Source organism: Buteo buteo, chromosome 3 (assembly GCF_964188355.1).
Source record: "Buteo buteo chromosome 3, bButBut1.hap1.1, whole genome shotgun sequence".
Lineage (NCBI taxonomy): Eukaryota > Metazoa > Chordata > Aves > Accipitriformes > Accipitridae > Buteo > Buteo buteo.
The window spans coordinates 38,184,555-38,211,617 of record NC_134173.1 but is presented as its reverse complement, the minus strand read 5'-3'; the positions used below and the strand labels follow the sequence as shown (position 1 = coordinate 38,211,617).

The 27,063-nt window shown below is 36.6% G+C and overlaps 1 protein-coding gene across 2 annotated transcripts in view; it reads right to left on the bottom strand.

The window, feature by feature from the left end:
- Positions 1-914: 914 nt before the first annotated feature.
- RAB2A (RAB2A, member RAS oncogene family) overlaps positions 915-27,063 on the bottom strand; it is a 45,304-nt gene continuing 19,155 nt past the window's right edge. For both annotated transcript variants that reach the window (XM_075023340.1, XM_075023339.1), the window contains 5 exons: positions 21,962-22,044; positions 20,492-20,584; positions 16,697-16,808; positions 4,330-4,398; positions 915-2,131 (listed from right to left, as the gene is read on the bottom strand). In XM_075023340.1, coding sequence (XP_074879441.1) covers positions 2,036-2,131; positions 4,330-4,398; positions 16,697-16,808; positions 20,492-20,584; positions 21,962-22,044 — 453 coding nt within the window. In that variant the 3' untranslated portion in view covers positions 915-2,035. The remainder of the gene's footprint in view (positions 2,132-4,329; positions 4,399-16,696; positions 16,809-20,491; positions 20,585-21,961; positions 22,045-27,063) is intronic.

The following is a 27,063-nucleotide window of genomic DNA, read 5'->3' as shown; positions in this document are numbered from 1 at the left end:
CCATTTGTAATGTAGCCAAGGCTGCTATAAAAGAGCATGCTTTTTTCCCATCTTGTCTCAAGCAACTGGGTTCTGCAATGTTGCCAGTTGCAAAAAATCTTCAAGCAGTTAATTCAAGCAAGTACTCATTTGTTCATTTCTTCTTATGACCATGTAGTTACTACAAGCCAGTTTCCCCTCAGCATCAATGCACCTCAGTCCTATGGTTTTACTGTCACACAACACCATTTTCAAACTTCAATTGAAACAGTAAGTGTGTTTTGTAAATGCAAGCTTAATATAATAAACATTTAACAGTTGAAAGCATGTAAATGAAGTAACCTCTTAAGAATTTAAATAGTTGAAAACAATTATATTGCATTGCTTATAATGCTCCTAAACGCGTAAGAAAGAGTTGAAGTCGGCAACTAGCATAAATCCTTATCGGTTTTCCCTTGCCCCAGATACAGACAAAAGGTTCCACACATTTTTTAAAGTTTATTTAATCTCAGAACCACTGCTATGTTACACCTGTCAGGCTGAAGTTTATTCACTTTCAGTGTTAAAGTTCTGACAATAAGAATGGATGACATCAGGATCCATGTCCCCCAGTGTTGTGTTGAGTCAGTATTGGTCCAGTAAGACAAAAGTTTTGCAGTCATTTCCTGCCCTGCTCCCCCTTCCCCCCCCCTTTTTTTTAGATACATGAAGTATGGCCTAGCATTAGTGTCACCCTTTTATCTGTGATTTATTTAAACAGGATGAGATGGAAACTCAGTTGTTTCCTCATTTGTAGGAAAACTGACAGGAATATTCTGTACTTTAACAAATAAACACTTAAACACAGGATTCTGTTTTGCACTGTTGCAACCCTTTCATTTGAGGCAAAACATCCCCCCCTCCCCCTGACCACCACCATAATAAGTACCAAAGCATTTCTAGTTTTGAGTTTCATCAAGATTTCCAAACTGGCAGATTTTATTTTCACACCCTCTTCACAATAGACAAGATGCTTACCATATATTTAGGATTACAAGTTGTCACTAAAAGAAAACTTTACACAACTACTGTACATTTAGGTTGAAAAACTGTCCTTGCATGAAAAATATACCTAGAAATCAAGTGGTAAACAAGAAAAAAAACATTAAGAAAAGAGTAATGTTTTCATAATGTGCCATTTTGAATTTATCAACTCCTCCTCTACTTTTCATTCATACTCTGTTTTTACCTATAGTATTCATTAAGGCAAACAGCTAATCCATTTCTGAAGAGGTGCTGTGGAAATTGTGGACAAACAGCAAACATTTGGCATTAAAATAGATAGCACATATGTAGCCTCTAGTAATATACATTAAGCATTTCTCTTGGACTTTGGGATAATGACAGGGGAGGATGAACATGCTAACAATGTCAAAAAGGCTTAAAATTTAGCGTCCAAGCAATTTCTATTAATGCTTCTATAGTTTTCAAGCTCTAAGTAGTATAGAATTTATGCAAATGCATTAAAGAATTCTAGCTTGGCAAGTACACCCAAGCAGGTTATTAAACTATATATACAGAAAGTGATAAATACAGAATTAAAAGAGTCCTTCCGCTTCTCTTTATAGCCTTGAAAATTGACAAAAAACTTGAGGACAGCTCTACAATATTAAACATTAGGTAACCGCAGGAGCTGGGAAACCTAACTACACAAACTGATTAAAATACTCAGATGACTTTGTAGTGTTTAATACAATTCAGTTCGTAGTCAAGGGCACAAGACAACATTTAACAAAAATAATCACATCAATTGACCTAGAAATCAAATGTAAATAGATATGAATACAATCTCCAAAATCTGTCTTTAAGTGAACATTAACCATTTATTCAAAGTTATACAAGAATTTGAAGGATAAAGTCTTCTGCAACAGGAAACCAACTTACAAGTTTCATGTCTCAGTTGAACTGAAGTGGAGGCGAGCGGGGCGGGGGGGGGAGGAGGGGTGGGGTGGGGGGATGAAGGGTGAACAAACAAGTTAGTAGGCCCCATCCAGGCAGCTAGAAAGTAAAAACAGGCTCAACAGCAGCCTCCTCCAGCTTGTTGTCCTCCCTGATTGCCTGCAAGTGTTGCATTAGTAGCAGCATGTTGAGGGCCAATTTTTATGCCATTTGCCTGTAATGAAGTTTAAATACACAGTGTAATTATTTTATAACACCAATGTAATTGAAAAGCTTTTTTTTTAGAAGATCATATATAGCAAGTTCTGCTAATGTATGCAATAAGTACAGCAAAATCTCTATTATTTTTTTTAGCAGTATGCCCTTGGCAATTAAATATAATGTAAAGGAAGATGCTTTCCTTCTCATTTCATCTCTATGTTAAACTTCGCACCTTCAACTCCTAATACTAACACACAGAGCAAGAATTGTATTTGAATACTACTTGGCATAAGGCTTTAAAAATACATAGCATTTGCTAGGAATGTATAACCTCTCCCCTCTCACCAAAATCTCCATTAGTTTAATATAAAACTTTTCCTCTCTAGACAGCATTTCTTTCTGTGTTGAATCAGCTGTAGAGGCTAAGGGCATACGAGTGTTCTGTGTCATCAATAATTTCTATGATCCCGAAAGACATGGCTACTTGCCAAGAACCCACACACAGTGTAGCTCTTTCATTCATCAAAATCACACTTATATCTTAACCCTCACTCCCTCAAGTGGATTTTACCTAAAAATACAGCACTTTGAGAAAAGTAATACAGTAGCTTCAGAAATTAAGCTCTTAAGGAAACTTTGCGTCACAGTAAATCTCAGATTTATAGTGCTTGGCAGTTGTTCTGCAACAGTGGTAGCCTTGGGGTTTCTGGCACTAGCTCAGTATTGACAGCAGCTGATGTGGTTTCTTTTCGCTCTTTGACTCCTCTTTAATAAAAAGCATGCCCTATGGCTCATTGGTTTTGCCCCCTCTGGGCTGATAGCAACTTCTTGAGGAATCAAGGAGCCAGACTTGGCATAAAGCCAAATAAATAGCACGGACTGTTGGCTCTTGACAGCATATTGCAATCAAAGCTCCATAAGGCACAGTAAAGCAGTCAGCTACTATATGAAACTCGACAGATACAATGAGCATGCTTTTTCAGACACTCTGATTACTGTCCAATTTATATTGCACTACTGAGTACAATTTCTTTAGGAAAAATGTTAAAGAAAATTTAAAACTTTTCATCACTAAACTGAATATAAAAAGTGTCTCACCAAAACACCATATATACACACACATTTTTCCAGTCAGAATTAGTGTCTTTGAAAGATTACTATTCAAGTCTTATTCAGCTACAAGTCTCCTAATGCAAATACTTTGCATACTACTGGAGGTTCTCATTATTTCCTCTCTAGAGTCATAAAAGCAATATTTTTAATAGTCTAAATTTCTTCATATTGAAACATATTAAGCAGAAGGAGGTGAAGCTATTTAATTGAGTCCTGCCAATTCCCTCACGACTCTTTGAACAATTCTGCAAGGACTATCACACTTAAGAGAAGCATCAGACAGTCCCAAACAGAGAATGCACCTATTCACAGAACAGAACAGAGAGTGGCGGTGCAGATATTCACATGTAGTTTCACTAAGCACCTCAGCAATGATATTTAGGGACATGCAGGGTAAAACAACCTCGGGCATCAGAAAGGACTGACCACTTCACATTGTCAAATTTAAATCCTAATATTTCTATTTACTACCACTCAGTTTGAATCTGCTTTTTCTACAGCCATGAACCCCTCCTAACTGCTCCAGATTTTTGACAGTATAATAATTTCAAAATTCAAGAGACACATTATAGGTCTTTCTAGGCTCTTGCATTATAAAAGTGCTCCCTGCTCCACCTCCCCACCCCCACCCCAAACAAGCAAAGAGACAGGCCCCAATAATCTGTAATTTCAGTAATGTGCATAGGCAAAATGGCTAATCTTTTATTCCCCACAGAACCCAGCCACCTAAACCAGGAACATTTCAAAAGTCTTTTATGTAACTCTCAAAGCAATCCCTCCCCTACACTGGACAGCTCATGGAGTGCATCTGGCATATCAACATGGTCCCCCATTTACATAGTGGAAAATTATCTTTGAAAACAGATGACACCATATGGAGAAGTGGATGAAAGTGGATTTTCTTCTCTTTTGGGGATTTATATTATTTTGCGATGCTTCATGGATGGATAGGGTCACTTATTTTAATCCATTTTTATCACAATGCCAGACAATTCTATATCCAAATGGAACAGACAAATATTTTACTGTCCACCCTTCTGGGGAAGGTGAATTTTGTACATTTAACAAACAAAATGTGTTCAGAGTACTAAAAGTTACCTCATTATTAATGTCAAAAACTCCTTCCTGGATTTTCTCGTAGATCTCCTTTGCGGTGTTAATAAATGCCTAAAATAGAGGAAAAAACCCACGAACACAATGAATGCGATATCCTTTGGTGTAAGATGCACTAATTGTATCCAATCTCATGTGCAGTTGTTTCAGCAAGACTTTTCTTCCTGACCTCAGCAGGAACAGGTATGACAACAGCATCCTATACCTAGCCTGAAGTAGCAATGGATCACATGCTGTTTACAAAAACAGTGGCATTTTCATAACATCTGTATTCTACAATCTGTTGTCCAGTAATTACAGGGTAAAAGTGGTTTTTAAGATATATAAATTACTTTTAAATTATTTATTTCTGACCCTTATGGATAGATTGTGTGGCAGATGGTTTCCCCTACCCTTAATATCTCTGTAATAGGCCACTCTAGATTAGAGAGCTTAGCAACATAAAACCACGGGGTACTTAAAATGATGATGTAAGGATGCTGTCTGTGGGATGAAACCTTATGCTATCATTTAATATTCACCTAATTTTAAGAACGTATTCTCTTTAATTAATCTTGCACACAATAGGCAATAGACATCTTAATAGTAGAAAGGTGAAGCCCCAGGTTTTATTATGGTTTCTGAAAATCTATTGTTTTAATTCAGAGAAAAGACTTTGACATTCAGGTCTGAAAAAGTGAATGATATAAATGTTTTTGGTTGAAGTTTACAATCAACGATTCCATTCTTCATCTCTCATTTAACTTTATAGGTTAAGTAATGCCTAAAATAATGTATAATTTAAGAGGTGATTAACAGCAGCTAATAATTATAATCAATACCAAACATATAGTTCTTTTTGTTTTAAAATACCAACACCATGCAATCATACAAGATATACTATCTCCTGCACAAGCCTATTACAGCAAATACAGATCTAATTCAAATATAAAAAAGTAAACAGGGTTCATGGAGAGGAACAAATCATACCTTTCCTCATTTCTACACTGGAAGCATTTGACTGCTGAACTTGCCACCAGAGCTTTGTTTCCTAATTAACAGGACTGATATGTTTTCACCTTTAAAGGCCTTACAGCTCCCCAGAGTAATCAATCTACTGCAGCTCAATTACTGCACCAAGCACACACCACAGCCAGTGAAGGAGACTTGAACGACTGCAGCAGGAGTGGAAAGATATGAATATGCATAAACTCTAAGTGGGTGATCGAATCATCACAGAGGGTCATGAGAATTTGCAGCAAAATAATGAGAAGAATTAATCATTGCAGATTCACAAGGCACTTAGGAAGTGAGTTCGTTTTTCAAACACACGTTAGTTGAGGAGAAAAATTGGCTTTCGGCCAACTACGAATTGATTCAAATTCCTCAGAAATTGAAGGTTTCAACGTAAGAAAAAGAATTCAAATTTATCTTGGTTTCTGATAACACAATAATTATTGTAATAGCTTCATACATGGGCCTATCGAAAAATAGAAGTCAAAAACTTTGGAAATTCACACAGCTGGAATCTGTGAGGATACTTGCTTGCTTCTACTCTAGCAGGACATTAAACAGAACTTGAAGTCTTAAAAATGTGTTATGATAACTTCACATAAACAAGCACTTAACAACTGGCACTTCTAACAATTCTAGACGATGTTGGCTAACTATGCCTAGGGTCTTGTAATTCTCATGAAATTAATTCTATTAGATCTATAAAAATTACTTTAGACCAACAAAACTAGAATTTTAACAGACTACAAACTCCAGATTAACACAACTGAGTATAAAATCTTCTGGATGCTACACTCAAGAACAGATCACTGCAGGAATGCACCTATCCTCACAAAAAAAATAGTAAAATGCACTGGAAAACATACTGTGATTTAACAACACTCAATCTCCCCCCACTTTCATCATAGTTATTACACATGTACTGTATGAAGCAAAAAAGCATACTGAGTTCAGTACAGTCTATTTTAATATTAAAAATATTGCCTAAGAAACCACTGATCTGAAAAATCCAAATATTCCATTCCTCTCAGTTTTATCATTTCAGTTGTCTTCTGCATGGCAAAATGCCAGGCTGCACTGGGTCACATAGAAATAATTTCTATTTGAAAACAACGGTTGGACAAGAATATAGCACATAAGTCTATCTCATGTTTTCTTCAGTTGGTATGGATTCTGAAAAATTACTACTAATCAGCCATGAAGAGAGACTTGCATCCCTTGAGACTTCCATTTGTTTCTTGCATCCATGTATTTTAAGTCAGTTTACACTTCAAAGCGTAAACGGACTCAAAATAACCACCTGAGAACTTTACTGAAAACAGCAGTCTACTCACTAAGAATATCATATCAGATTCTGGCATTGCATGCTGGTGCCCCAATTAGCAAGGACAAGAAGGTGAACTCGGTATAATTGACTTCTTCTAAAAATCTCTTTTAATACTGCATGTTCTAACTCTTATCTGGAACATGCAGTATACTATAAACTCTCAATTATTTATGGGCAGTTTATCCTATTTGCAGATTAACTGAGCTATGGATGCAAGAAGACAGAGCAGTTTCCCCTCAAATCCAGTTCGGATTTATTAGACCATGTGCAGGGGACTAGAAGAACACAGCTGTAGCACTTCACACGCCAACTTGGATCCAGGTGCAGTTTAGCCACTTCCACACAACACAAGACCTCGACCAGTAAGCCCACATGGACTCAGCTGGCTGCCTACCAAGCCTACTGCAGTTACACTGCACATTCCCATAATGCTGCTGTTACTAAAACACTATACAAAGATAGTCGAGCACCTCCACCCCGAATCAGCTCAAGTCCAGGTTTATTTTCACTAGCCCAGGAGAGGCAGTACCAGATTCAATCTGGATTCATACTCAGTCACCTGAAAGATGGCAAGGCCCTAGTACACAGCACCTCCATTACTCATAAAAGGGAAAGAGAGACTTCAGTATGTTAGACTTCCAAATATGAAAATTCTAGACTACATTCCAGGAAAATTAAAGAAAACAATGTAACTTCAGGAAAATGTCTACATTTAGTGTTTAACTCTTTGTTTTCATCTTTCTAAATCACAAATTACTAATGCTTTTATGCATGAGACTACCAAATGTATCTGCACCACAGCATTAAAAAAAAAAAAAAAAAAAGGTTGTATACAAGTTACTCAGTGATTTGTTTTAACAGAACATGTTTTTCAATTGTGTTCACATTATAACTAGATTCTTAAATAATAATAATACCCCGCTGAGGAAAATTACATTACTGTACAAGTGGGAAAGTAAGTCTTGTAAGATGTGATCTGCCTGTCATGTCATGCCTGCACCTACTGCTAAGCTAACAAAGGAGGTTTTTGAGTCACAATATACCAGTATAATAACTTTAGATGATTTGTATAAGGAGTTCCATAGATCATACTGCTACATGGGAATCAAGAAGTCAAGTTTCACAATGCTCACCTCAAAAAAAAAAAACCCCAAACAACACAAAACCCCAACTACCAAACAGTACAGATGCTACATTTAAGATAAATTAATCCTAAAAACACTGAACATAGAATTAAATCAACTTCAACATCCATTTTATCACACAAAGTAAACAAGTAATGTAGGTTTACTACCCTTGAGACAAAACCAGAAAGAATGAATTCTATGACTGGTAAAAAAACCACAAGAAGTAAGGGAATAAGGTCTTGATACCTCTGTCTTATGGAATTTGTATGCAAGAACAATAATAAGCTAAGGGCACCAGAATGCAAGTTCTAGAACTGCTACCTTTAGTTTTCACTTGGCAGATGTCAATAACGTCACTTCTCTTTCTTAGAAAGCTAATGCCATGACAAGTATTTGAGGACTGAGCTACAAGCTGAACATAACAGGAAAAACTTGTAAATGAATCACTGACACTTTCAAAAACTCAGATTTTACAAGTTCATCTGTGCTTAAAATCAGGGTAGATCAGGTTCTGCATTGCCAGCTCATGTAACATGCTGCCCTCTGGTGGCAATATTAAAGTTAAATTTAGTGCTTTGAAATACAAATTCGGCAGTCATTATTTCTGGATGCTTTCTTACAATTAAATGAGGAATGCTTAAAAGTTAAGTATCTCACAAATTCTAAAGCATGACCCTCACACCTCTGTGGTCAGCCAACACCTAGGATTTCCTCCACCTTCCCAACTTCCTATCTTATCTTTTAGGTGTAAGATACAATGTAGTTAAGAGTACTATAGTATTAAAGAATGCATTTGGAAACAGTAACAATACGGATCCAAATGGATTTTACCCCTAGAGCATTCACCATCCCGGTGTGTAAGTGGTGCTAGATGGCCACTTAATGGAGTGAGATCTCAAAGCTCTGAGCAGCCGTTTTATGCACAGTAAGACTACTTTTTACAACTGAATGATCCTTCAGAAAGAAGCCTAGGACACTAAAGGGACTACAGAGGTGCTAACTATCAAGCAGTAGGAAAGTGCTGTATAATGAACCTACAACCCAAAAAGCACCCCAACACATTTGTAGCCTTAGTTTTGAAGTAAAGGTGCACAGGCACAAAACAGACATTGACAGCAACTTGTTTATATGTAGCCATTGAAGTGCAATCTTTCTGACAAACTTACTGGGAAGATGCACATTACTAGAGCTTGAAGTGTCTCGAAAGTCCTGCAGCTGATGTTGAACAGTTACAAAGGACAGAGCACCTGAGGAAAAAACAAGATAAAAACCCCAGAACTAAGAATCCATCTCTCCAGCAGAATCTACAGCTCAGGCAGGCAGGCAGGTGGCCTTATCATACTTTTCATGCTCTTCTATGAAGCCTGAAACCCTTGATTAACTCAAGACTTTTTATTTGGATTATATCTTGGGATGCCCAGAAGCCCCAAGAATGGTGGCAGAGCCAGTGTTCCTTACTGCACAGCTGGGGCACAGTCCAAGGGTTTGCCGTAAGGAGGTAAGAGCTGTGAATCTTCACTGGAGCCAGGTGTCCTGCCCCTTCTCTCTCTCTCACACATGAACTGACATGAGCTTCACCTCTCTATTTTCTCACGGGAAAAACTGGCTGAAGTGCCAGCTTCACACAGCTAAAAGGTCACAAAAGTTTGATTTCAAGGAACTTGAAGGAATACTGGTTTGGATACAAGTGAAGATAAACCTAACTTCGTTTTTTTTTTTAAAGACTCTCATGAACTAGAAATCCTGCTCTTTTGCAACTTCTAGTCAGATTACATCTTGTGTGTCACTTTACCTTACTATGAAAACTATTAACATCCTCGGATTTTCAACTTTTATTAATAAATCCTTGCTAACTATATTATCCGGTCAAACAACTGTTTGTTTACCAGCAATTAGCTGTGTTAAGGGAGGGTGTGGAGGGGAAATAAAAAACACTTCTAAAAACCATTTCAAGTTTAGAAGCTGCTAAGAATCTCATCTTTCCATAAGATTTTCATTTTTACCCTTCAGAATATTACAAAGGCCATCTTCGTTCCCTTATCCATGACCAAGTAGTACTGCTGTTGAAGCTACAGGGGTTTTGAATACTCATTATCCATTTAAGCAAAAGTATGAAAGAAGCTGCCTGAAGAGAAAATTAAGTTACAACTGAAACAAAACCATTCAATGACCAACCAGCTACATGTAGCAGAAGTGCTCCATTGCTCAGTCAAAACCCTTAGTCTACTCAGATTTAATCCTAAATAATGAATCCATTATTACATTCTATTTATGTGCAGAGAACTTGGAGTAACACAAAAAAATCTCAAGATGAAAGCTTGGCATAGGGCTATATAATCCCCTCCATATGGGAAACAACTTACTAAAACCAGCTCCCACACCAGGAGTCAGTGATACACTAGTACCACTCAAGTGAGATCACCTTCTGAACAGTGATGGTGTCTAGTACTGGTTTTAGTACCCAGAAAACACTTTTGCTTAAGGTTGATCATATTAATCATATTAAAAGTAGCAGCCTAGAGTGCAAGAAGAATGCACGAAGTTATTCCAGCTTCCCAAATACAGCTAGGTATCTTTACTTCTTAAGAATTAGTTCATGTAAATAGATTCAAACAAATGATATTCCAGAGACACAAAGATAAGTACTGGGGGCTGCAGAAGACTGGAAGGTCACCCTGAGTTCACACAGGTGATTCTATTCTGTCTCTAAAAGTGTTAGACACCACCCAAGCAGAAAGCACTCTGCAAGCTCCAAACTGAATGTTTCAGGTAAGACTACAATTGACAGTCATATACTGTTGTTGCACTACCAATGAAAAAGCAATATGATAAAATTGTTAATGTCTCTTGCAAATGAGAGAAAAACATTCTTAAATATTATATGCAATTTTAATGCAAGGTTGGAAAGTAACTGATGTTATGATTAAAACAAGTGCAAACATGCTTGGAGTTGGGACCTCAGACTTACTCGTATACAAGTGAAAAGCCTACTGATAGGCATCAGGGTGTTTTCTTCAACTCCTCCCCCCCCCCCCCAGTATGTGACACTGAATTCTGCAAACAGTACTTGAGAGTGCACATCCCCCATCCACAATTCAAGAAAGTAGAACAGATATGATAACCAAAATTCTAAAAGTTAACACTAGATTCCTTTCACCATGAACTAAAAACAAGTTCAATGTTTCAGGTCGAATTTAACTACACATTCTACTGGGAGAAAGCCAACAGCCATGCTCAGAGTGTACATTACTGAACATCTATAAAACATAGTCAAGATTTTTTTTTTATGGAATTGTAAAGAAAGAAATACACTAGTGATACAGCTTAGAAATCACAAAGGAGAAAAAGCACAAAAATTCAGTTACATTTTGATAGCTGGCTACCTTGATAGCTTTAGACAGAGGCTAAAGGGAAATCACCACCAACAACAAAAAACCTTGTTTAAATAATTATAACAACTGCTGAAGAGACTAGTATAACTGACCTTGCACTGCAGCCAAATTATAATCCTGTGCTTAACCCCTGCCCCCCCGGTAATCCTTCTATCCTCCCAATGGTTCAGAAACTCTTCTCACCCAATCCCATTCCGTATAACACAGGATGATTCAACTCTGTGGCCACACTGAATTCTTAGAAGACTCCACAGAAACTAGAAAGGAAGAGCCTACATCCACTTCCCACTCCCAACTATCAATTACCTATTGTGCAAACAGGGTATAAACATGCCTGCACAAGATAAACAGCTAACAGGATATTCTCCACTGCTAAACATTTCTATCCAAGATGTAGGCTACGAGACATAATCCTGAAGAGCACAATGAACTTTTTTAAACTGCCTTAAGACCCAAGCAGTGAACAGGTCAATGTACTGCTACAGCTACAGATTGACTAAGGCATTACATAGTTGTGGAAATCAGGTTTAAACAAGGGAAACAGCTTAAATGACATCAATGACAGAAGCTGATTTGTTCATATAAAGAAACTGCTAAAGACTCCACCATTAGCTTGCAAATATCTACAACAGCCATTTATGACACAAGGTAAGATAAATTTGGGTTGGAAACAATGTCAAATTGATCAAAACAAAGTCTAGAGGCTTGTCTTGTCATGCTTCACACAGAGAAATGTGTATTTTCAACTAGAAATGAAAAAATCCATTAGGATAAAAAGTCTCCTCTGGCTATTTAACTGTTTCTAGTACAACACAGGAGACACACACCCATGTGCTGCTGTGTTTCAGTATTATATATGCATGAAATGCAAGTAGTCTGTATACTGAATGTCTATGACTAGGACTGCAAGACTTTTATGGCTATCTGCTTGTGCTTTATGATGCAGATCTGTCTGTTAACTTAGGTAGCACCACCAGCTTGTACTGCCACATTGCCCCTCCTGAATTCCCCAGTGATAAGAATTCAGCATACAAGAGCCACACAGTTACTAGCCCGGTTGCTGCAGGGCCAGGTATTAGTCTGGACACAGACTAGAGACAATATTAAATTAAGAAATGTATGTCAGATCTTGAACCAGATGCTGTAGAAATGCTCATGTGGTAATCAGCCTAAGCTTCCTAAGGTAATAGGACAAACTTGACAACATGCAAGGCAATGCCCCTACCAAAGCAGCTGTTCAGAACATGTGGAATGTGGTTAGATAACCCACTACCTGTGTGGGACTGAGAACAATACAGTAACCTGTATAGCTAACAGTGTCTCAAGAATAATTAAAATGGGTAAAAAGCACTCACTATGGAGTTTCTTTACACCTGTAGGATGCAAGCTATACAGTGGTCAGACTTACTGATGTCAATCAAAAGATATATAAGAACTAATCTATCTTCTATAAACTAAAAAGACTTGAAAACGCAGTGTGAGCCGTTTAGAAAAAAAATAATAATTTAAGACTCCATGAAGAATTACCTCAGAAAATTTTAGAGCTGCCTGGGAAGCTTCCCTTACTGCTTCGGAAATTACTGATATAAGCAGCTGTCTACAGAACTAAAGAGGATGAGTTTACCCCATTTTCTACTCTAAAAACATGCATTAAAGCATTTTTGTTTATTTTAACAAACAAAATTCTGGCAACTAATATTTTGAGCAGCCATGTATATTTATGAGATAGACTGCTTCCACATACGGAGGTAGGCTACAGAGGACTACAGGATTCAAATGATTTCAGGAAGGGCTTCCATGAACAATGCAAGATGTTTATTTCTAAACCCTTAACGGTCTTGGTTCTTTTGCCGTGAGTACTTTTGCCTCAGATTCAGAAAGCAAAGTTTGAAAACCAGCTTTATAATGAGGGGAAAAAAACCCCAACATTTAAACCACAGAACATGTTTGGACAGGAAAAATGGATATTCTTCCTAATTCTACTTTGGACAGATACCTCAAAGTTGGATCTAACTAGTTCTCTTAAATGGGTAGAAGAATAGTTTAAGTCCTGCTACTGGATACTGTGTAGCTTCTTTGTTGTCACTTTTCCTGGCAATCACGCTTACATTACTTCCTTTAATAGCCAGAAATAAACTTCCATTACTACTTTGCTTTGAATAGCAACCACTAAGCAACACAACACAGGCACAAATGCAGCAGGCCAAGGCTTTATTAGTCAACTACATGATCTCAGTATGGTAAAATCCCTCTTTTGGCAAAGGAAAGGGGAAACAAGACACCAGTTGTTTTCTGGGAATGTTCTAGCCTGTTATATCTATGCATTTCTGTATGTACACATGCATGTGCCTTACAGTAATAGTGTCTTTCTCCAAAGCACCCTTTTTGAGGAATATTTCCTACTGATGGGTAAGAAGGACAGACGGCTGACAACTGAAGTAAAAATTAATCTTAAACATTAGTTTTATCATTCTACAAGACTGCTAAACACAGAGTAGAGAAAAGAACAGAGGCCTAATACATGCACTTAGTTCTTAAATATTTCTGAAACTATCATCACGTAAACTTTTGTTTGCATATGTCTTTGCTGCTAGCTAGTCAGAATCTATATCTACCATTTGGCTCTGGAGCTATGTCCTTCTCTCAAGTAAAATAGCCTGCTCTTTCAACACGGCTGATGCTGTATCTTATACAGACATGTTCAAAGATTTCTACAGGTATCCTGGCACTGTAAGGGTTAACTACATAACCCATGCATGATACACTGTAGTCTTCAGTGATTTATCAGCATGGATTAAAAATGCTGTTGAGTAATTAAGGGGATATTCCTTCCCCCTCCAAACCCCCTAGTTTTTTTTCCTCTCATCCCCTGATAACCACCATACAATTAGAGAGCGCCCCTTTGACCCCAGTAGTTCTATCTAAAAAGTCTAGTACTTTTGGAAAAGATGAGCAGTCTAAGGCTCAAATTAAATGCATAAAAAGTATTTTGACAATTTATCTGAAACCTAAGCAAGTAGAAGAAAGTGTGTGCTTCAACACTTAACACAAATGCACTTGAAAACATCTAACAATCCAGATGCAGATTCAGAGACTTGCAATGTCCAGCTTTTTAGATCCAGTGTACTTCCATCAATGCCAAAATTCAACAGTATTACTTTCTTAGGCCCTAGTTTCCCAAATAAGCCACTAAAAACATTCTCCCCATTGCCACCACGTAAGATGGCATTTGTAGACACAGGGCCACAGATACCTTCTGCTTAAAATTTAATCTAATTTTAGCTGAATTACCTCAAATGTTGTTCTTCCTGTTTAGTTTCTACATCCTCAGCAAGTCACAAAACTATAATTTCTTTCCAGTCCTGAAGTCAAGTACTGAAGTCTTGCTAGATTTGCCTCCATTTTGCATACTCCGTGTTCTTTCCTCAAATGTTGCCCATTCCACATGATTTCCTTCCTTTTTCCCTTCTATTTTTTTGATACTGAACAGTCCAGAATCAGCATTAAAATGAAAACGGTCTCTTTCGTCCACGAAGTGCTACCTTTCCACCTACCGTGCCTACTATTTCTCCTCACTTATTTGTACTGGCTCAAAGATTAAGATTTTGCTCCTTCAGCTGTAACTATTCTAGATCATGCCACCTCTTTTAGTGTTGAATAAGAACACCTTTTAAGGAATGCATTTGTTTGTCACTAAAAAGGATTATATGCTAAAGCTTTTCGATCAGAATTAGAAAGTTAGTACATGCACACAATTACTCACTTGTATCATCAGAAGGAGAGGAATCTATTTGAACTTTTTTTACAAAGAACTTTATGCTCATTATCCTCCTGATAATCAGAGATGCATTAGGTACTGGACAACTCATTCACTAGCATGTATTTTTTGACATGGAGAGAGGTGCTAATGTTAGAATCAGCTACTAACAAACCAGAATGAAGTAAATGAAAGCTGTTTGTTACTCTTACTATAACTTTTAAAAAAATACTAAGTATTTCAAAACTAGAAGGCTTTACCACTAAAAGAATACCTCATCGGTTGTCCACCATTTTGCATTTAGGACAATTTTGGGAAACAAGTAAGGGCAGTATGAGAAGCTGAACTATGTCATGCTATTATAAAAAAGGTTAGTAAGTGGGGATGTATGAACTGAGTATGGGCCTGAAAGTCATGCGAAACAATCTTTCTGCTTTACATAGCACTAGTATCTCAGATGGAGCTCTTTGTCCACTGCTGTACTGTCTCTAGCTAGGATGAAGTTAGTTTTCTTTACAGCAGCCTGTTTGGTGCTGTGTTTTGGATTTGTGACTAAAACAGTGTCGATAATACACAAATGTTTTAGCTAAAGCTGAGCAGTGCATGTGCAGTGTCAAGGTTTTCTGTTTCTTACTCTGCCTCCCACAGCGATTAGGCTTAGGGTAGGCAACATCCTGGGGGTGCAGGGGCGGACACAGCCAGGACAGCTGACCAGAATTGGCCTAAGGGATACTTCATATTATGTGACATCATGATCAACCATAAAAACGAAAGCGTAGTCTTTCCAAAGCAGGTGTCACTCAGAGACTGGCTGGGAATCAATCTGTTTGTGGGAAGTTGTGACTGCCTGCCTTGCCATCACTTCTTCCCCCCACCTCTTTCCTTCATTTATTAAACTCTTTATCTCAACCTCTGAGTTTTTCTCGCTTTGGCTCTTCTGGTTCTTTCCCCTATCCTACTGGACAGGGAGAGAGAGTGAGCAAGCAACTGGATGGGCACTTACTTGCTGGCTGAGGTCAACCCACCACAACCACCCTTCCAGAAAGGCATGCAACAAATCAAGGTGAGATACGCAAGAACTCACATATGTCCAGAGATATGAACTATAAGCAAAACTTCAGAAGACTTAAATTCTTTAAAGTAGCAAAGACTGAAAAACTTATTCAAATACATAGCAGACTACAGCAACCAAGATAATGACCTCTTCAGCAGTTCTAGAGGAACTAGAAAAAGAAATTGTGTGCGTAAACTGCAGCAAAAAAGATTCCTGCTGTGTAGCAGAGGGGAAAGTTGACAACAATACAGATACCAAAGCACTGCAATAGATTGCTCTGAAGAGCCTGTACAATATTAGAGGTCTTTAGAACAGGTTAGATTAACATCTGTCAAGGATACCAACCGCTTGGCTTGCTTTGGACTAGCAAATCTATTCTACTCTTTCTTTAGATTTCAGGACAGACAGAAGTACCCATTTCTCTGATTAAATATTAAAAAGAAAAAGACAAAAACACCACCAAAACAAGTATATTAATTACTAGAGTCTCAACAATATGATTAGTGCTATGCAAAGAGATACAACATAGAAACTATCTTTCTCATAATATAAAGAGCAGTTAAGTTAAATTAAGGAATCCAAAACGTAGAGGCATAGTATCTGTCCAAATAACAAAGTGCAATTCAAAACAACTCTTTTACTAAAATACCAGTGTTACTCAAATATCAGCATTCAGAAATCAGTGTTCAGGGTTCAAGTTACCTCCTCTACATTGGAAGCAGTTTTGGCAGATGTCTCCATAAAGATAAGTCCATGCTCTCTTGCAAATGCTTCACCTTCCTCTTTCTTGACTTCTCGTCTAGATTCTAAATCACTAAGATGGAAAAAACATAAGTTAGTTGCATGATCTCACCTGTCCATGTAAATATTCTTCAAAGACACACTTATAGGCCAAGAGCCCCCATTAGAACTTATGTACATATGTATATCTATTCAAGCCCTTACCTAAAGTAGAATTATTCTAAGCCTTGCACTTATGGTATATGGAATAGCCACAGACATCACACTTGCTTGAGCTATCAATCCTAGCTGACACAGATCTTATCAAAGACTTCATGAAATGGCTTTCAACACAATGCGTGTATATTTATCTAGCTATTCCTTGAATGCTAACTTTAGACATTGTCATTTTAGGTAAATATCACTCTTTTCTAGTATAATGTTATCTACCAATCCACACTGTAAAGCTGAACTGATAAGGGAGTTTTATAAATGACTTCTTAATGATATTAAAAATAATTTAAAAAATAAAGTTCATTTTTTCTATTCAGTAACAAAACTTCATACAGTCAATTTCTGTTTTGATAAAAAAAAAACTTAAAAGAAAAAATAAGTCATTTTGAACTACATTAGCTGTTCTCTCCCAAGCTAGCATTTAGGTTTTGAAACTCCAGGCCTGGCCCTCTAACAGCAGAAGAATTTGAAGTGACTGTCACACAGTTTCTTGTTTCCTGCTTACCAAGCAGTTTAGATGAAAGTTAAATATTACACAAAAGAACAGAAAAAAACCCCTCTTGGACTGGACAACTAAAGACAAATCTCCTTCTGTAAGTCATATAGACATGTAAGTATTTCACTCTTCCTTTTTAAAGCTTCTTTAGGAACAAGAAGCACACAGTTTGTCCTTCTTTCTAAGTATATTAGATCTTGAGCAATAACAATGCTACATTTACACATAAATAATAAATGACATATATATTTAAATAAAGTTTCATTTAAGTTGTGCATGTAAAAAGATCTTCTCCAATACGCATTTTTAAACTAAACAGCGTGCAAATACAGCGGTTTAATTTGCAGCAAGAATACCAGTACAAAGTACCATACTGGGCTTCAGTGCTGCCATCCTTGTAATTATACATGTATTTAAAAAAAAAAAAGATACTCACTGTGGCATCAATTTTGCAGCAAAGCAGGTTTTTGTTATTTTTACAACTACATGCTAGCTCAGATGAGTCAGAGTCAAGACAATTCAGCACATCATTTAAACATGGAGCATTTGAAGATAAGGTTTCAATATATGTCTTCTCAAAACAATTTTAAAGTTGATGTTCATTATATGTAAGCATTCCCAGAATCTCAGCTTCAGCCTTAAGATATCTTAACAAGGTGTGCATTCTCACGTCCCTGTAATTGCTATCTGACATTGTATTTTTCAACTTGAGCAGTGTCTTTATTTGCTACTACCATGCTACCCTCAAAAATACCTTATTTAAAACCTTCATTCACTACAGTGTTATCTCCATAACAGAACAGAAATAAACAACTATTTTGACTTGAAATAGTGCAGCTACATCGAAAACTGCAGTGATAAACCAGTCAAAACTCACTACTGATACCTAAACATATTCTTAAAGAGCTTTAACTGCTTCTACTAACCACAGTTGTCTTCCTCTCTCCATTCCAATAATTCGAAGCATTTGGTCTTACTAGATCAATATAGCTATGTTTTGTTCTGGAAAGAAGATTAAGTACAGTATTTGTCATGTTTTAACACTAGTATTTGTAATGTTTTCAAAAAAACAACTATTATTTCAGGTTAAATTCTCAACACTCTTCAAATCCAGCAGTAAGTCAGTACTACAAATGTATTATCAAGTGCACTTTTGGGACTCATAAGAACAAAATTTATTCCTTCAGAAATATTATGCTAGTATACATGTTCTTCCCTCCATCTATCTCTAGTAGTATGCCCTATCATATGAACTCCTGTAACACACTTTCAAGGTAATGCAATATAATTGAAGGAGTTTTCTTCTCATCCTCCTTTTTGAAGCTTGAAAATAACCCCCTTTAAAAAGCTTCTTAAAGAACTTTTACTTCATGTGGCACCTTAATCTGTAACTTAAAATACATCATTTAAGTATATGTATTGTTTGAATAAAATGTAGTTGCAACTGGGAATTACTGAGCTAACTGCAAGTAGCATATTATAATATAAAATCATGTAGTATAGTCTGCATCAGCAGAATGCAAGACATAAAAATTTAGCTTAACAGCTAAGAAAAATCAGGAATAGTTACAGATGTCAACTAAGTATGTAAACTTATGTAATACTTATCTAAAGTAAACTTTACTGTTTCTCTCAGTGCCATATTTTTACCCACAGAAGCATAAAAACAGTGTGTCAGGGACATCACGGGCCTACCAAAGCTTCATTTAATAAAATAGATTACATTTTTATATTAATTTGTGAAGACTATTCTTATCACATTCCTCAATTAAAAAGAACGTGATGATTAATTTTCCAGATTATGTATAAAAACATGGACAAGCTTTACAATTACTTAACATGTTTTTCAGGGGTAGGTAGAGGGTGGGGGGCAGAGGGAGGAAAACAGAAAGGAGGACAAGTGGGAAGAAGAAGAAAAGATGTGAACAGGCCAGAGTAGCAAAACCAGACTCTATTTACCACAAGGCTGTTTCTCAGCAGTATCTAAGAAATGATCTGGCTGTTTATTAAATTTTAAGGGACAAGCATACACACCATTATTTCAACTAGCTTCTTTACCTTCAAGAATTGCTGAGGCATGGAGACAAGTTAAGGTTAATTAGGTAAAGGCCCATAACTACAGGGTTATTAAATTCTGAAATTATGCTTTTGATATTTGGAAAAATCCTATATCCAGCAAAAAAATCTAGACATGATGCTACAGTTCACTGGATCAAGAACTAGAAAAATTACAGATAAACTTAATGTATTCAATGATGTGTTTTTATAAAGACCTTCAATAGAGATCAAAGTCTCAGCATCAATAGGGAACCATTTTAGAACTCTGGACAGTCTAGCTGATGAGAAGACCAAGTAAATAGTTGTTTACAAATTGGGTAACACACTTCCAAAACTTTTAGTTGTATTTTCATCACCCAGTGTCTAACAGCAGCCTGAATTCACCAGGAAATGGTGAAAGAGTATTCTCTGCCCCCAATCCCAGCTAAAACATACAGAATATGAAACAGGCTTAGAATTCAGAATCATCTCATATAATCACTGAGGTATGCACTTTTTACATTTGAGAAAGATTTTTAAAATGGATCCTGCAGTATGGGCTTTTTTTTTTAATTACATTTTCTCTGCTGTGATTCTTAACCAAAAACTAAAGCACTTCAGAACACAAAATCAGGAGTCATATTCTCTTTATAAGGGAGAGATCTAGGTGCTTCTAAATGGTGATTCCAGATATTAAAAGAAAAAAAAAAATGTAATGAGAAAAATAGTTCATATAATCCATGACTTCATGCATTCACAGTCAATCCTTTTAAAACAAAATTACTTCTAAAAAAGGTACTCAGAACAAAAGGTAGTTGATCCACGTGTGCTGCACACTGTATTAGCCTAATTAGAGAAGCAAAGGTTTTAGATTTACCACAGAACTATGTCCAGCGGCTGAAGTAATTTAAAGTTAACATACTGCCTACAAATAAGAAAACACAAAAGCTGAAATCCAGAGAAGTCATAAATTTTTACCACTTACAAAATCGTAACTGGTTAAATTTTACCTTTTATTTCCAATAAGCATTATAACCATGTTGGAATTGGAATGCTGACGAGCATCTTCTAACCAAGTCGTCAAGTGGTTGAAAGTGTCCCTCCTAAGTATGGAAGGGAATGAAAATTAAAAGCAGTATTTCAAGAGATTTCTTTCCCTTCTGTTAGTCAGTTTCTGTACTTGAGTAACCAACTCATTTATTAGTACACATGCTCCAGGGATAAAAGCTAGTAATCCCTTTGCGAGATGGAGAATAGAAGAACAAAAATTTAGTAACCAAGGAGCATTAATGAACTCTGCCTAAAAAGTAATTGAAAACATGTTTGCTACAAAGAGTACAGAGGATTCTTATAGCTGTAAGAAACTATAATTTTATATACATATAAAGTCTGCTGAACGGAATTTTAAAAGTCCCTAGCAGCCTCAACCAATTCAAACAACAGTACAAATAATCACATACTCGTATAGTCATGTTTGTTCTACTGAAGGCAGAAAATGGATGACAATTTTCTGTGAGTTTATAAACTGAATAATGAATTTAGCAGCAAAGTCTTTTAAAGTAAGGTACACAACTATGGCATGTTACAGCTTTTACAGAATGTGTACACTAAATATTAAATTACATGCTTGTAAGTGTGTTTAAGATTTCACAAGAGTAAACCCATCTATTTATGAATCAAAGATTCATTTGCTGGAAATCGAATGGAAAGGATATGTTGCTTCCTGATATTTAAAAATAAACAGGGAACAAAAGGAAAAACAACTAGGTAATCTCTAGTAAAAGTTGTCGCTTAATTCAGCAATGACACCCAAGATCCACAAAGTGAGCCACACACCCTAATAGGATTTTGGAGCCTGAACATTTTCATAAACCAGGCACAGTACCCACAGTTTTGCAGATAAGTTGTATAGAGACTTTATTCAATACAGAAGCAAAACCTTAGTCACTTCTGAACAGCTGCTAAAAAAACCCCAACACTAAGACCTGTATTTTCCCAACCTCATAAACACAGCAATGGTAGAAGTTTCCTGGTATTTTTATGTAATCAAACTTTGATACTTTACTATTTCACTCCTTTGCAGAATGGCACTCCAGTAAAAAAATCTGCTATAATTAGAGAAAAATTATAGCTCTTGGTAATAAAAACAGTAGAAAGGAATTAATGAAATATTTTAACATCTTTCTGAATAAAGGTAACGCAGAGGTTCATGGTCAAATAGTTTATAAAAATAGTTTCATTCTTCCTGAGACTTTATGTATACTTTTTCTCAACCACTATACAGAGAAATTGGAAGGATATAGGTTACATAGGCTATATCTTGATTTTGAGCATTTAAGGAAAGTTGGCAAAACATTAGACTACAAATATCTATACAAAAAGCCAAACTAAATTAAACATTTTAATACTGCTACATACCATAGCACAATTCTACAAAGACGTATAATATTAATCCAGTTATACCTCCTTGGTATTCTCACCTTGTAATGTCATACACTAGTAAAGCCCCCGCTGCCCCTCTGTAGTATGACCTTGTAATGGAACGGAAGGACTCCTGCCCTGCCTGTAGAAGACAAAGTTTCATTATTTCATATCTCAAATTTACTTTTTGGTGCTGAAAACCACAAACTTAGAATGAGAGAATCATAGAATTCTACTTTTGAGAGGATGGGGACAAGGAGTATGGAGTGGAAATCAGAGAGAGCACAATTGGGGACAAAGTCTCTAACACTAGCAAGAGAAGGCACATAAGGAGAAGACACCAACTAAAGCATAGTGCTGTTTTTTAAAAAAAAAAAAAAAAAAAAAAAAAAAATCGGAACAAGACCTCTAAACCTTTTTTGGCAATCCCTGACAACCCAATTTACTGAATGGCTTCACAATACATGAATCATTATTAGAGCACAGAATGGACTCCTAGCAACTAAGCTCTGAAGACAAATTTGAAAGGAAGCAAATAACCCAGAGCTTCACATTTGAATTCAATAACCCGCTCCCTGGGGCAGCTGTTGACACCAGAATAAATAAAGCCCATTGTAAATAAATGATGAATGACATCTTTACGCCCACCATCTGCTGGTGTAAAGGTTGTTGGAAGGCCAAGGATGCAGATTTTATCCGTTATATCATAAACGGCAGCCAGCTTTCAACAGTCTTCAGATGAAATTCTTTCAGTAATCATTTTATTATGAAAAAAACAGAAAATGGTCCTGAATTCAATTTTACACAATTCTGCTCCACAGTTAATCAATTTCCTCTGTACTTGATAAATAATACTTGTCAAAACAGCTACAGGATGTAAGAGTCATCTTCGTATGCACTGGTGAAAAACTTCAGAGATTCTACATAAATTAGATAGCTCTCACAAAAGTATTCTGTAAAAAATCTCAGCACTTAAAAGAACATACTCAAAAGAACACAGCCCTGAAAAATAAATATTCATAGTTGCAGACCTTGAGCTCCCCACGCTCATGTTTTTCAGAAGTGCTATCTAGCACCTGACAGTTGTTAGGAGAAACATTTACTTCTAATATTTAGTAATAACAGAAGCTTTAGCATAATTCAAAGGTAACACAGAACACAATTAAGAAATACTAATATTAATGCTGGAGAAAACTCTACATGCAGCAAGATAGTTATCTGCAGAACTATAGGAAATTACCCTGATTTAAAACCATGAAAAGCAAGAATGAAATATTTATCAATATAAGCTACTCTTCAGCCCCAACCTACAAAATTAGTGTAGAGAGAACTTTCTCTTCTCACAGTTACTGTACTTTTCTTAGTATAAGGTCTTCTGGAATTCAAGGAGAACTTAATCTAGACTCTGTCATTGAACAAGAACAGTGGCACAAGAAGTTTCAACATGTTCAGTCTTCAGAAAGCACCCTTATCTTCCAGAATAATCAGCTACTTCAGTTTAAGAAAATAAGTTTATCTTAGCCATTCTAGTGGAAAAAGTTACAAAAGACAATATATTTAACAGTTTCAACACAATAAGCATACACTAGCATATGCACTTGGCCAAGAGTACAAGTGCATCTTCATGTAAACTAAGGTAACAGAACACAGACAATCTGCTAGAATGCACCAAGGAATAGTAAAAACCCAAGTTTTTAGAGCAAGACTTTGTTCCCTACCCAGAAGCTCCACTAAGCTCTACAACTTTTTCTTGGTGTGATGACTAGCTCAAGTGCGTGGTAGATGCATAAAACATTTTCCTCCTAACTAAGCAACAGACAAGTTATTGTTACCAGTGTATTCCATGTATTGCCTAAAATCATACATGAAGTGGACTTAGCCTACCACATTAAGACTGCCTGTTTCACCTTCATAAATTCCACCCTGACACATGAAATTGTTCATCTCCCTGAGTAAATTAATCATGGTCAGCCAAGATTGTCAGAGGTTCTAGCAGATCTTACAAGAATGTAAGAACTTTGAGTTCTTACAAGAATCACTTACTTACAAAAGTCTGGTATCTAAATCCTGAAAATACTGTAACATTTTTAATTGTGTCTTGCTTACCCACGATGAAATTGAAATATCATTGCTTCCTGAAGGAAAGACTGGGGAAAGGGTGGAAAATGTTACCCCTTCTTCACCAAAGAAGATACAATCTTCCATACAGCAATAATGAATTTGTGCTTACACATACCAATAGATAACATAAACTGAATTCCCTTTCATTCTAAACAGAAGAAAACTGAGTTTCTGTAAAGGAAGTCCATGATATCTATGTTTATATAATATATACTTTATATTATATATAAAATATAAGAAACACCTTATATATATAATTTACTGTCTATTTTGACAGTATCATTCCAAATGAGAGATCTAGAAGGTCAATACAGCAGCATTAGGCATGTAGAATATACTCTACAGCTTTTTTTTTAGTACCATTATTACTCTAAGCATTTTTCATCTGACAATTTGGTCTCTGCCCCCTCTCCCCTCACTTTTTTTTCCCCCAAAGGGGGACAAGCTATTTCAAAGAAGACAAAAACAAAACAAAAAAGTGTATGCTATTAGCCAAAGACGACTTTTTAAAAAAAAAAAATACAAGTGTGTTATAATTGTACTTTATCAGTCTTACAAAGTAGGACCAACCCAAGTTTAGCTACTTGCTACAAGGAGCAACAGATAGAAGTAGCAGTATGGAAGCTCAGTATAAATTAAAAACAGCTTTGACACCAGAGAAAAGCCCTTTATCTTAAGTGGAATTAACATTGTTCTTACCATCCCTTCCATGTTTTCCAAAAATCCAGCACTTCCCCCCCCCCCCCCCCCTTTTTTTTTCTCTTCCATATTAAAAAGCTTTTTTCATAGAAACACAGAATGGTTGAGGTAGGAAGGGACCTCTGGAGGTCACCTCTTCCAACCCCCCAGCTCAAGCAGGGCCACTCAGAGCAGGTTGCCCAGGTCACTGTCCAGATGGCTTTTGAGACTTCCAAGGGAAGAGACTCCACAACCTCTCTGGGCAACCTGTGCCAGTGCTGAGCATGGAGGGGGGGGGGGGGGGGGCAGTGTGGGGAACAGTAGTGGCAGTAGCCACTAAATGAATGTTAAACAGGTTATTTCCCAAGGCCATATTACAACTAGTACAGACAACACAAGCCTTTGCTCCAAGGCAGCCCCTGGTTATACCCATTTGAGTTACACTGCAGTGGAAGTAGGAAGATCTCTTTCCTAACAGATAAACCATGACAGCTATTTGCCATGTAGAAACTCTCACTCAGACAAGGTTACCTACAGGAACCAATAAATACATACTGAACAGGCCTGAACACACATCCTCTCTCTTCAGAGAAAAGGTGCTAGCTCTGACAGGAGTAGTTCACTAATCGTGAAAAAATGTAGGGCTCTGATAAACAAGTGATGTTTTAAATCTAAGTAACATTCTTTTTGGTTGTTTTCTGGACTGTAAGCTTTTACAATTTGTATCCTGTCGGTTAACAAAAACAAACTTTCTGATAGGAGAGACTTATATTATCATAGTTCTAGGAGTTACAAGTCTTCAAAATAGTACAAAAATCTTCATCCCTGCTTGAACTGTAGAACTGCATGGACATACATCCCATGTGCTTCTCTAAATACACCTCAGTATCAAGACCAAGACACAATATCAAAATAATGACATAAGCAGAACATGAAGCATTATCAAACACCTTAGGTCACTAAGATACACAGAGATTTAGGGCCTGTACTAAAGTTTTCAGGAACATTTAAGCTATATAACTGTGTTACCATTGACACAGTACCTGTGGCACATTTGAGAAAAGACTCCAAGTGTTACTATTCCTATAGGAAATCTCGGTGTCATTTCCAAGTGTGTGGTGTAGTCACGTAGGTGTCAGTTGCAAAATGTGCAGGCAAGTCTTTGCTATCAAAAAGGATTCCTTGCAAGTTCCTTAACTGTGTATTTTTGAATCTATAAACTAAGGGAAAAAAAAATAAAAAGAGCCATGATGCAGCACAAGAAAGTAGTTAGATAATGAAACAGGATCCACAACATCGCATCTCCCTAGAAAACAGTCAATTAATTTTACCTAATTTTCTATTCTCAATGCTGAAGAATTTGGAAAGTTTCTTCAAGGACAGAGTTATCTGAGTACATCCCAGCAGGCCTTCAACATCCAAGCTGACCAACAGTTTTTACTAGGAGGAAACTTTATAGTATACATCTACATGAAAAATGAGAAACTGCAATGCACCGTAACTAGTAGCTCTAGACTCCTTCACCCTTAAAAGGGGCATACATGTATGGTATGTTCAAACCCGGTGACAGAACACTTCATTCACATTGGGAATTATTACTCATTTAACCTTGTTTACACTTTCATAAGCTGTATGGAAAACTAAAAAGACGTCTGAGAAACAAAACTCACACAAGTATCACACTACCTATGACAACTGCCAGTTGGGAACTACTCCACCAAGTTGATCCCTGGAACAAAATGTTCCAGAAAGAGAGAGAAGCAATACATAGCTTTGAATATAGTTTTGAAAGTTATAAATAAATTAACAACCTTTTAGTCACATGGCAACTTGTTTATACAAATGCATTAATCTTTCTTGCAATCATGTGTCTACTCCAGAATAAAAATAATTTTAAGGTGATTTACTAGCATGTAGTACAAAGAACAAGCACAAGAGTAGTACAAAAATAAAAAAAACAACAAACCACCCTGCTGCTTTCCAGCAAAGACATTCCTGAACAAGAACAGAACTAAAGACGCTTATGAAGAAGAATCCGTAACAATTTAAGAAACTGTCAGAATTTATGTGGAGGATTCAGCCAAGTTACATGTTGCTTCAGAATAACCCTGCCAGCATCCTAATAAGACCTGAAATTTCAAGACGACTAAAGATCCCCAAGGGTGAAACTACGTATGTCTAAATACAGATCATTTGTACATATGCCTTTTCTTCTGATGTTGTTGAATACATGCCATTTAGACAGCCAAAGCAATTCCCAACACATCACAGAAATAGAAGGCTTTAGCCATCAACTATTAGAAGTACCCCTATGATTTATTTCAGGTTATTAATATATTTGAAACCTTTGGGTTTTAAGTAG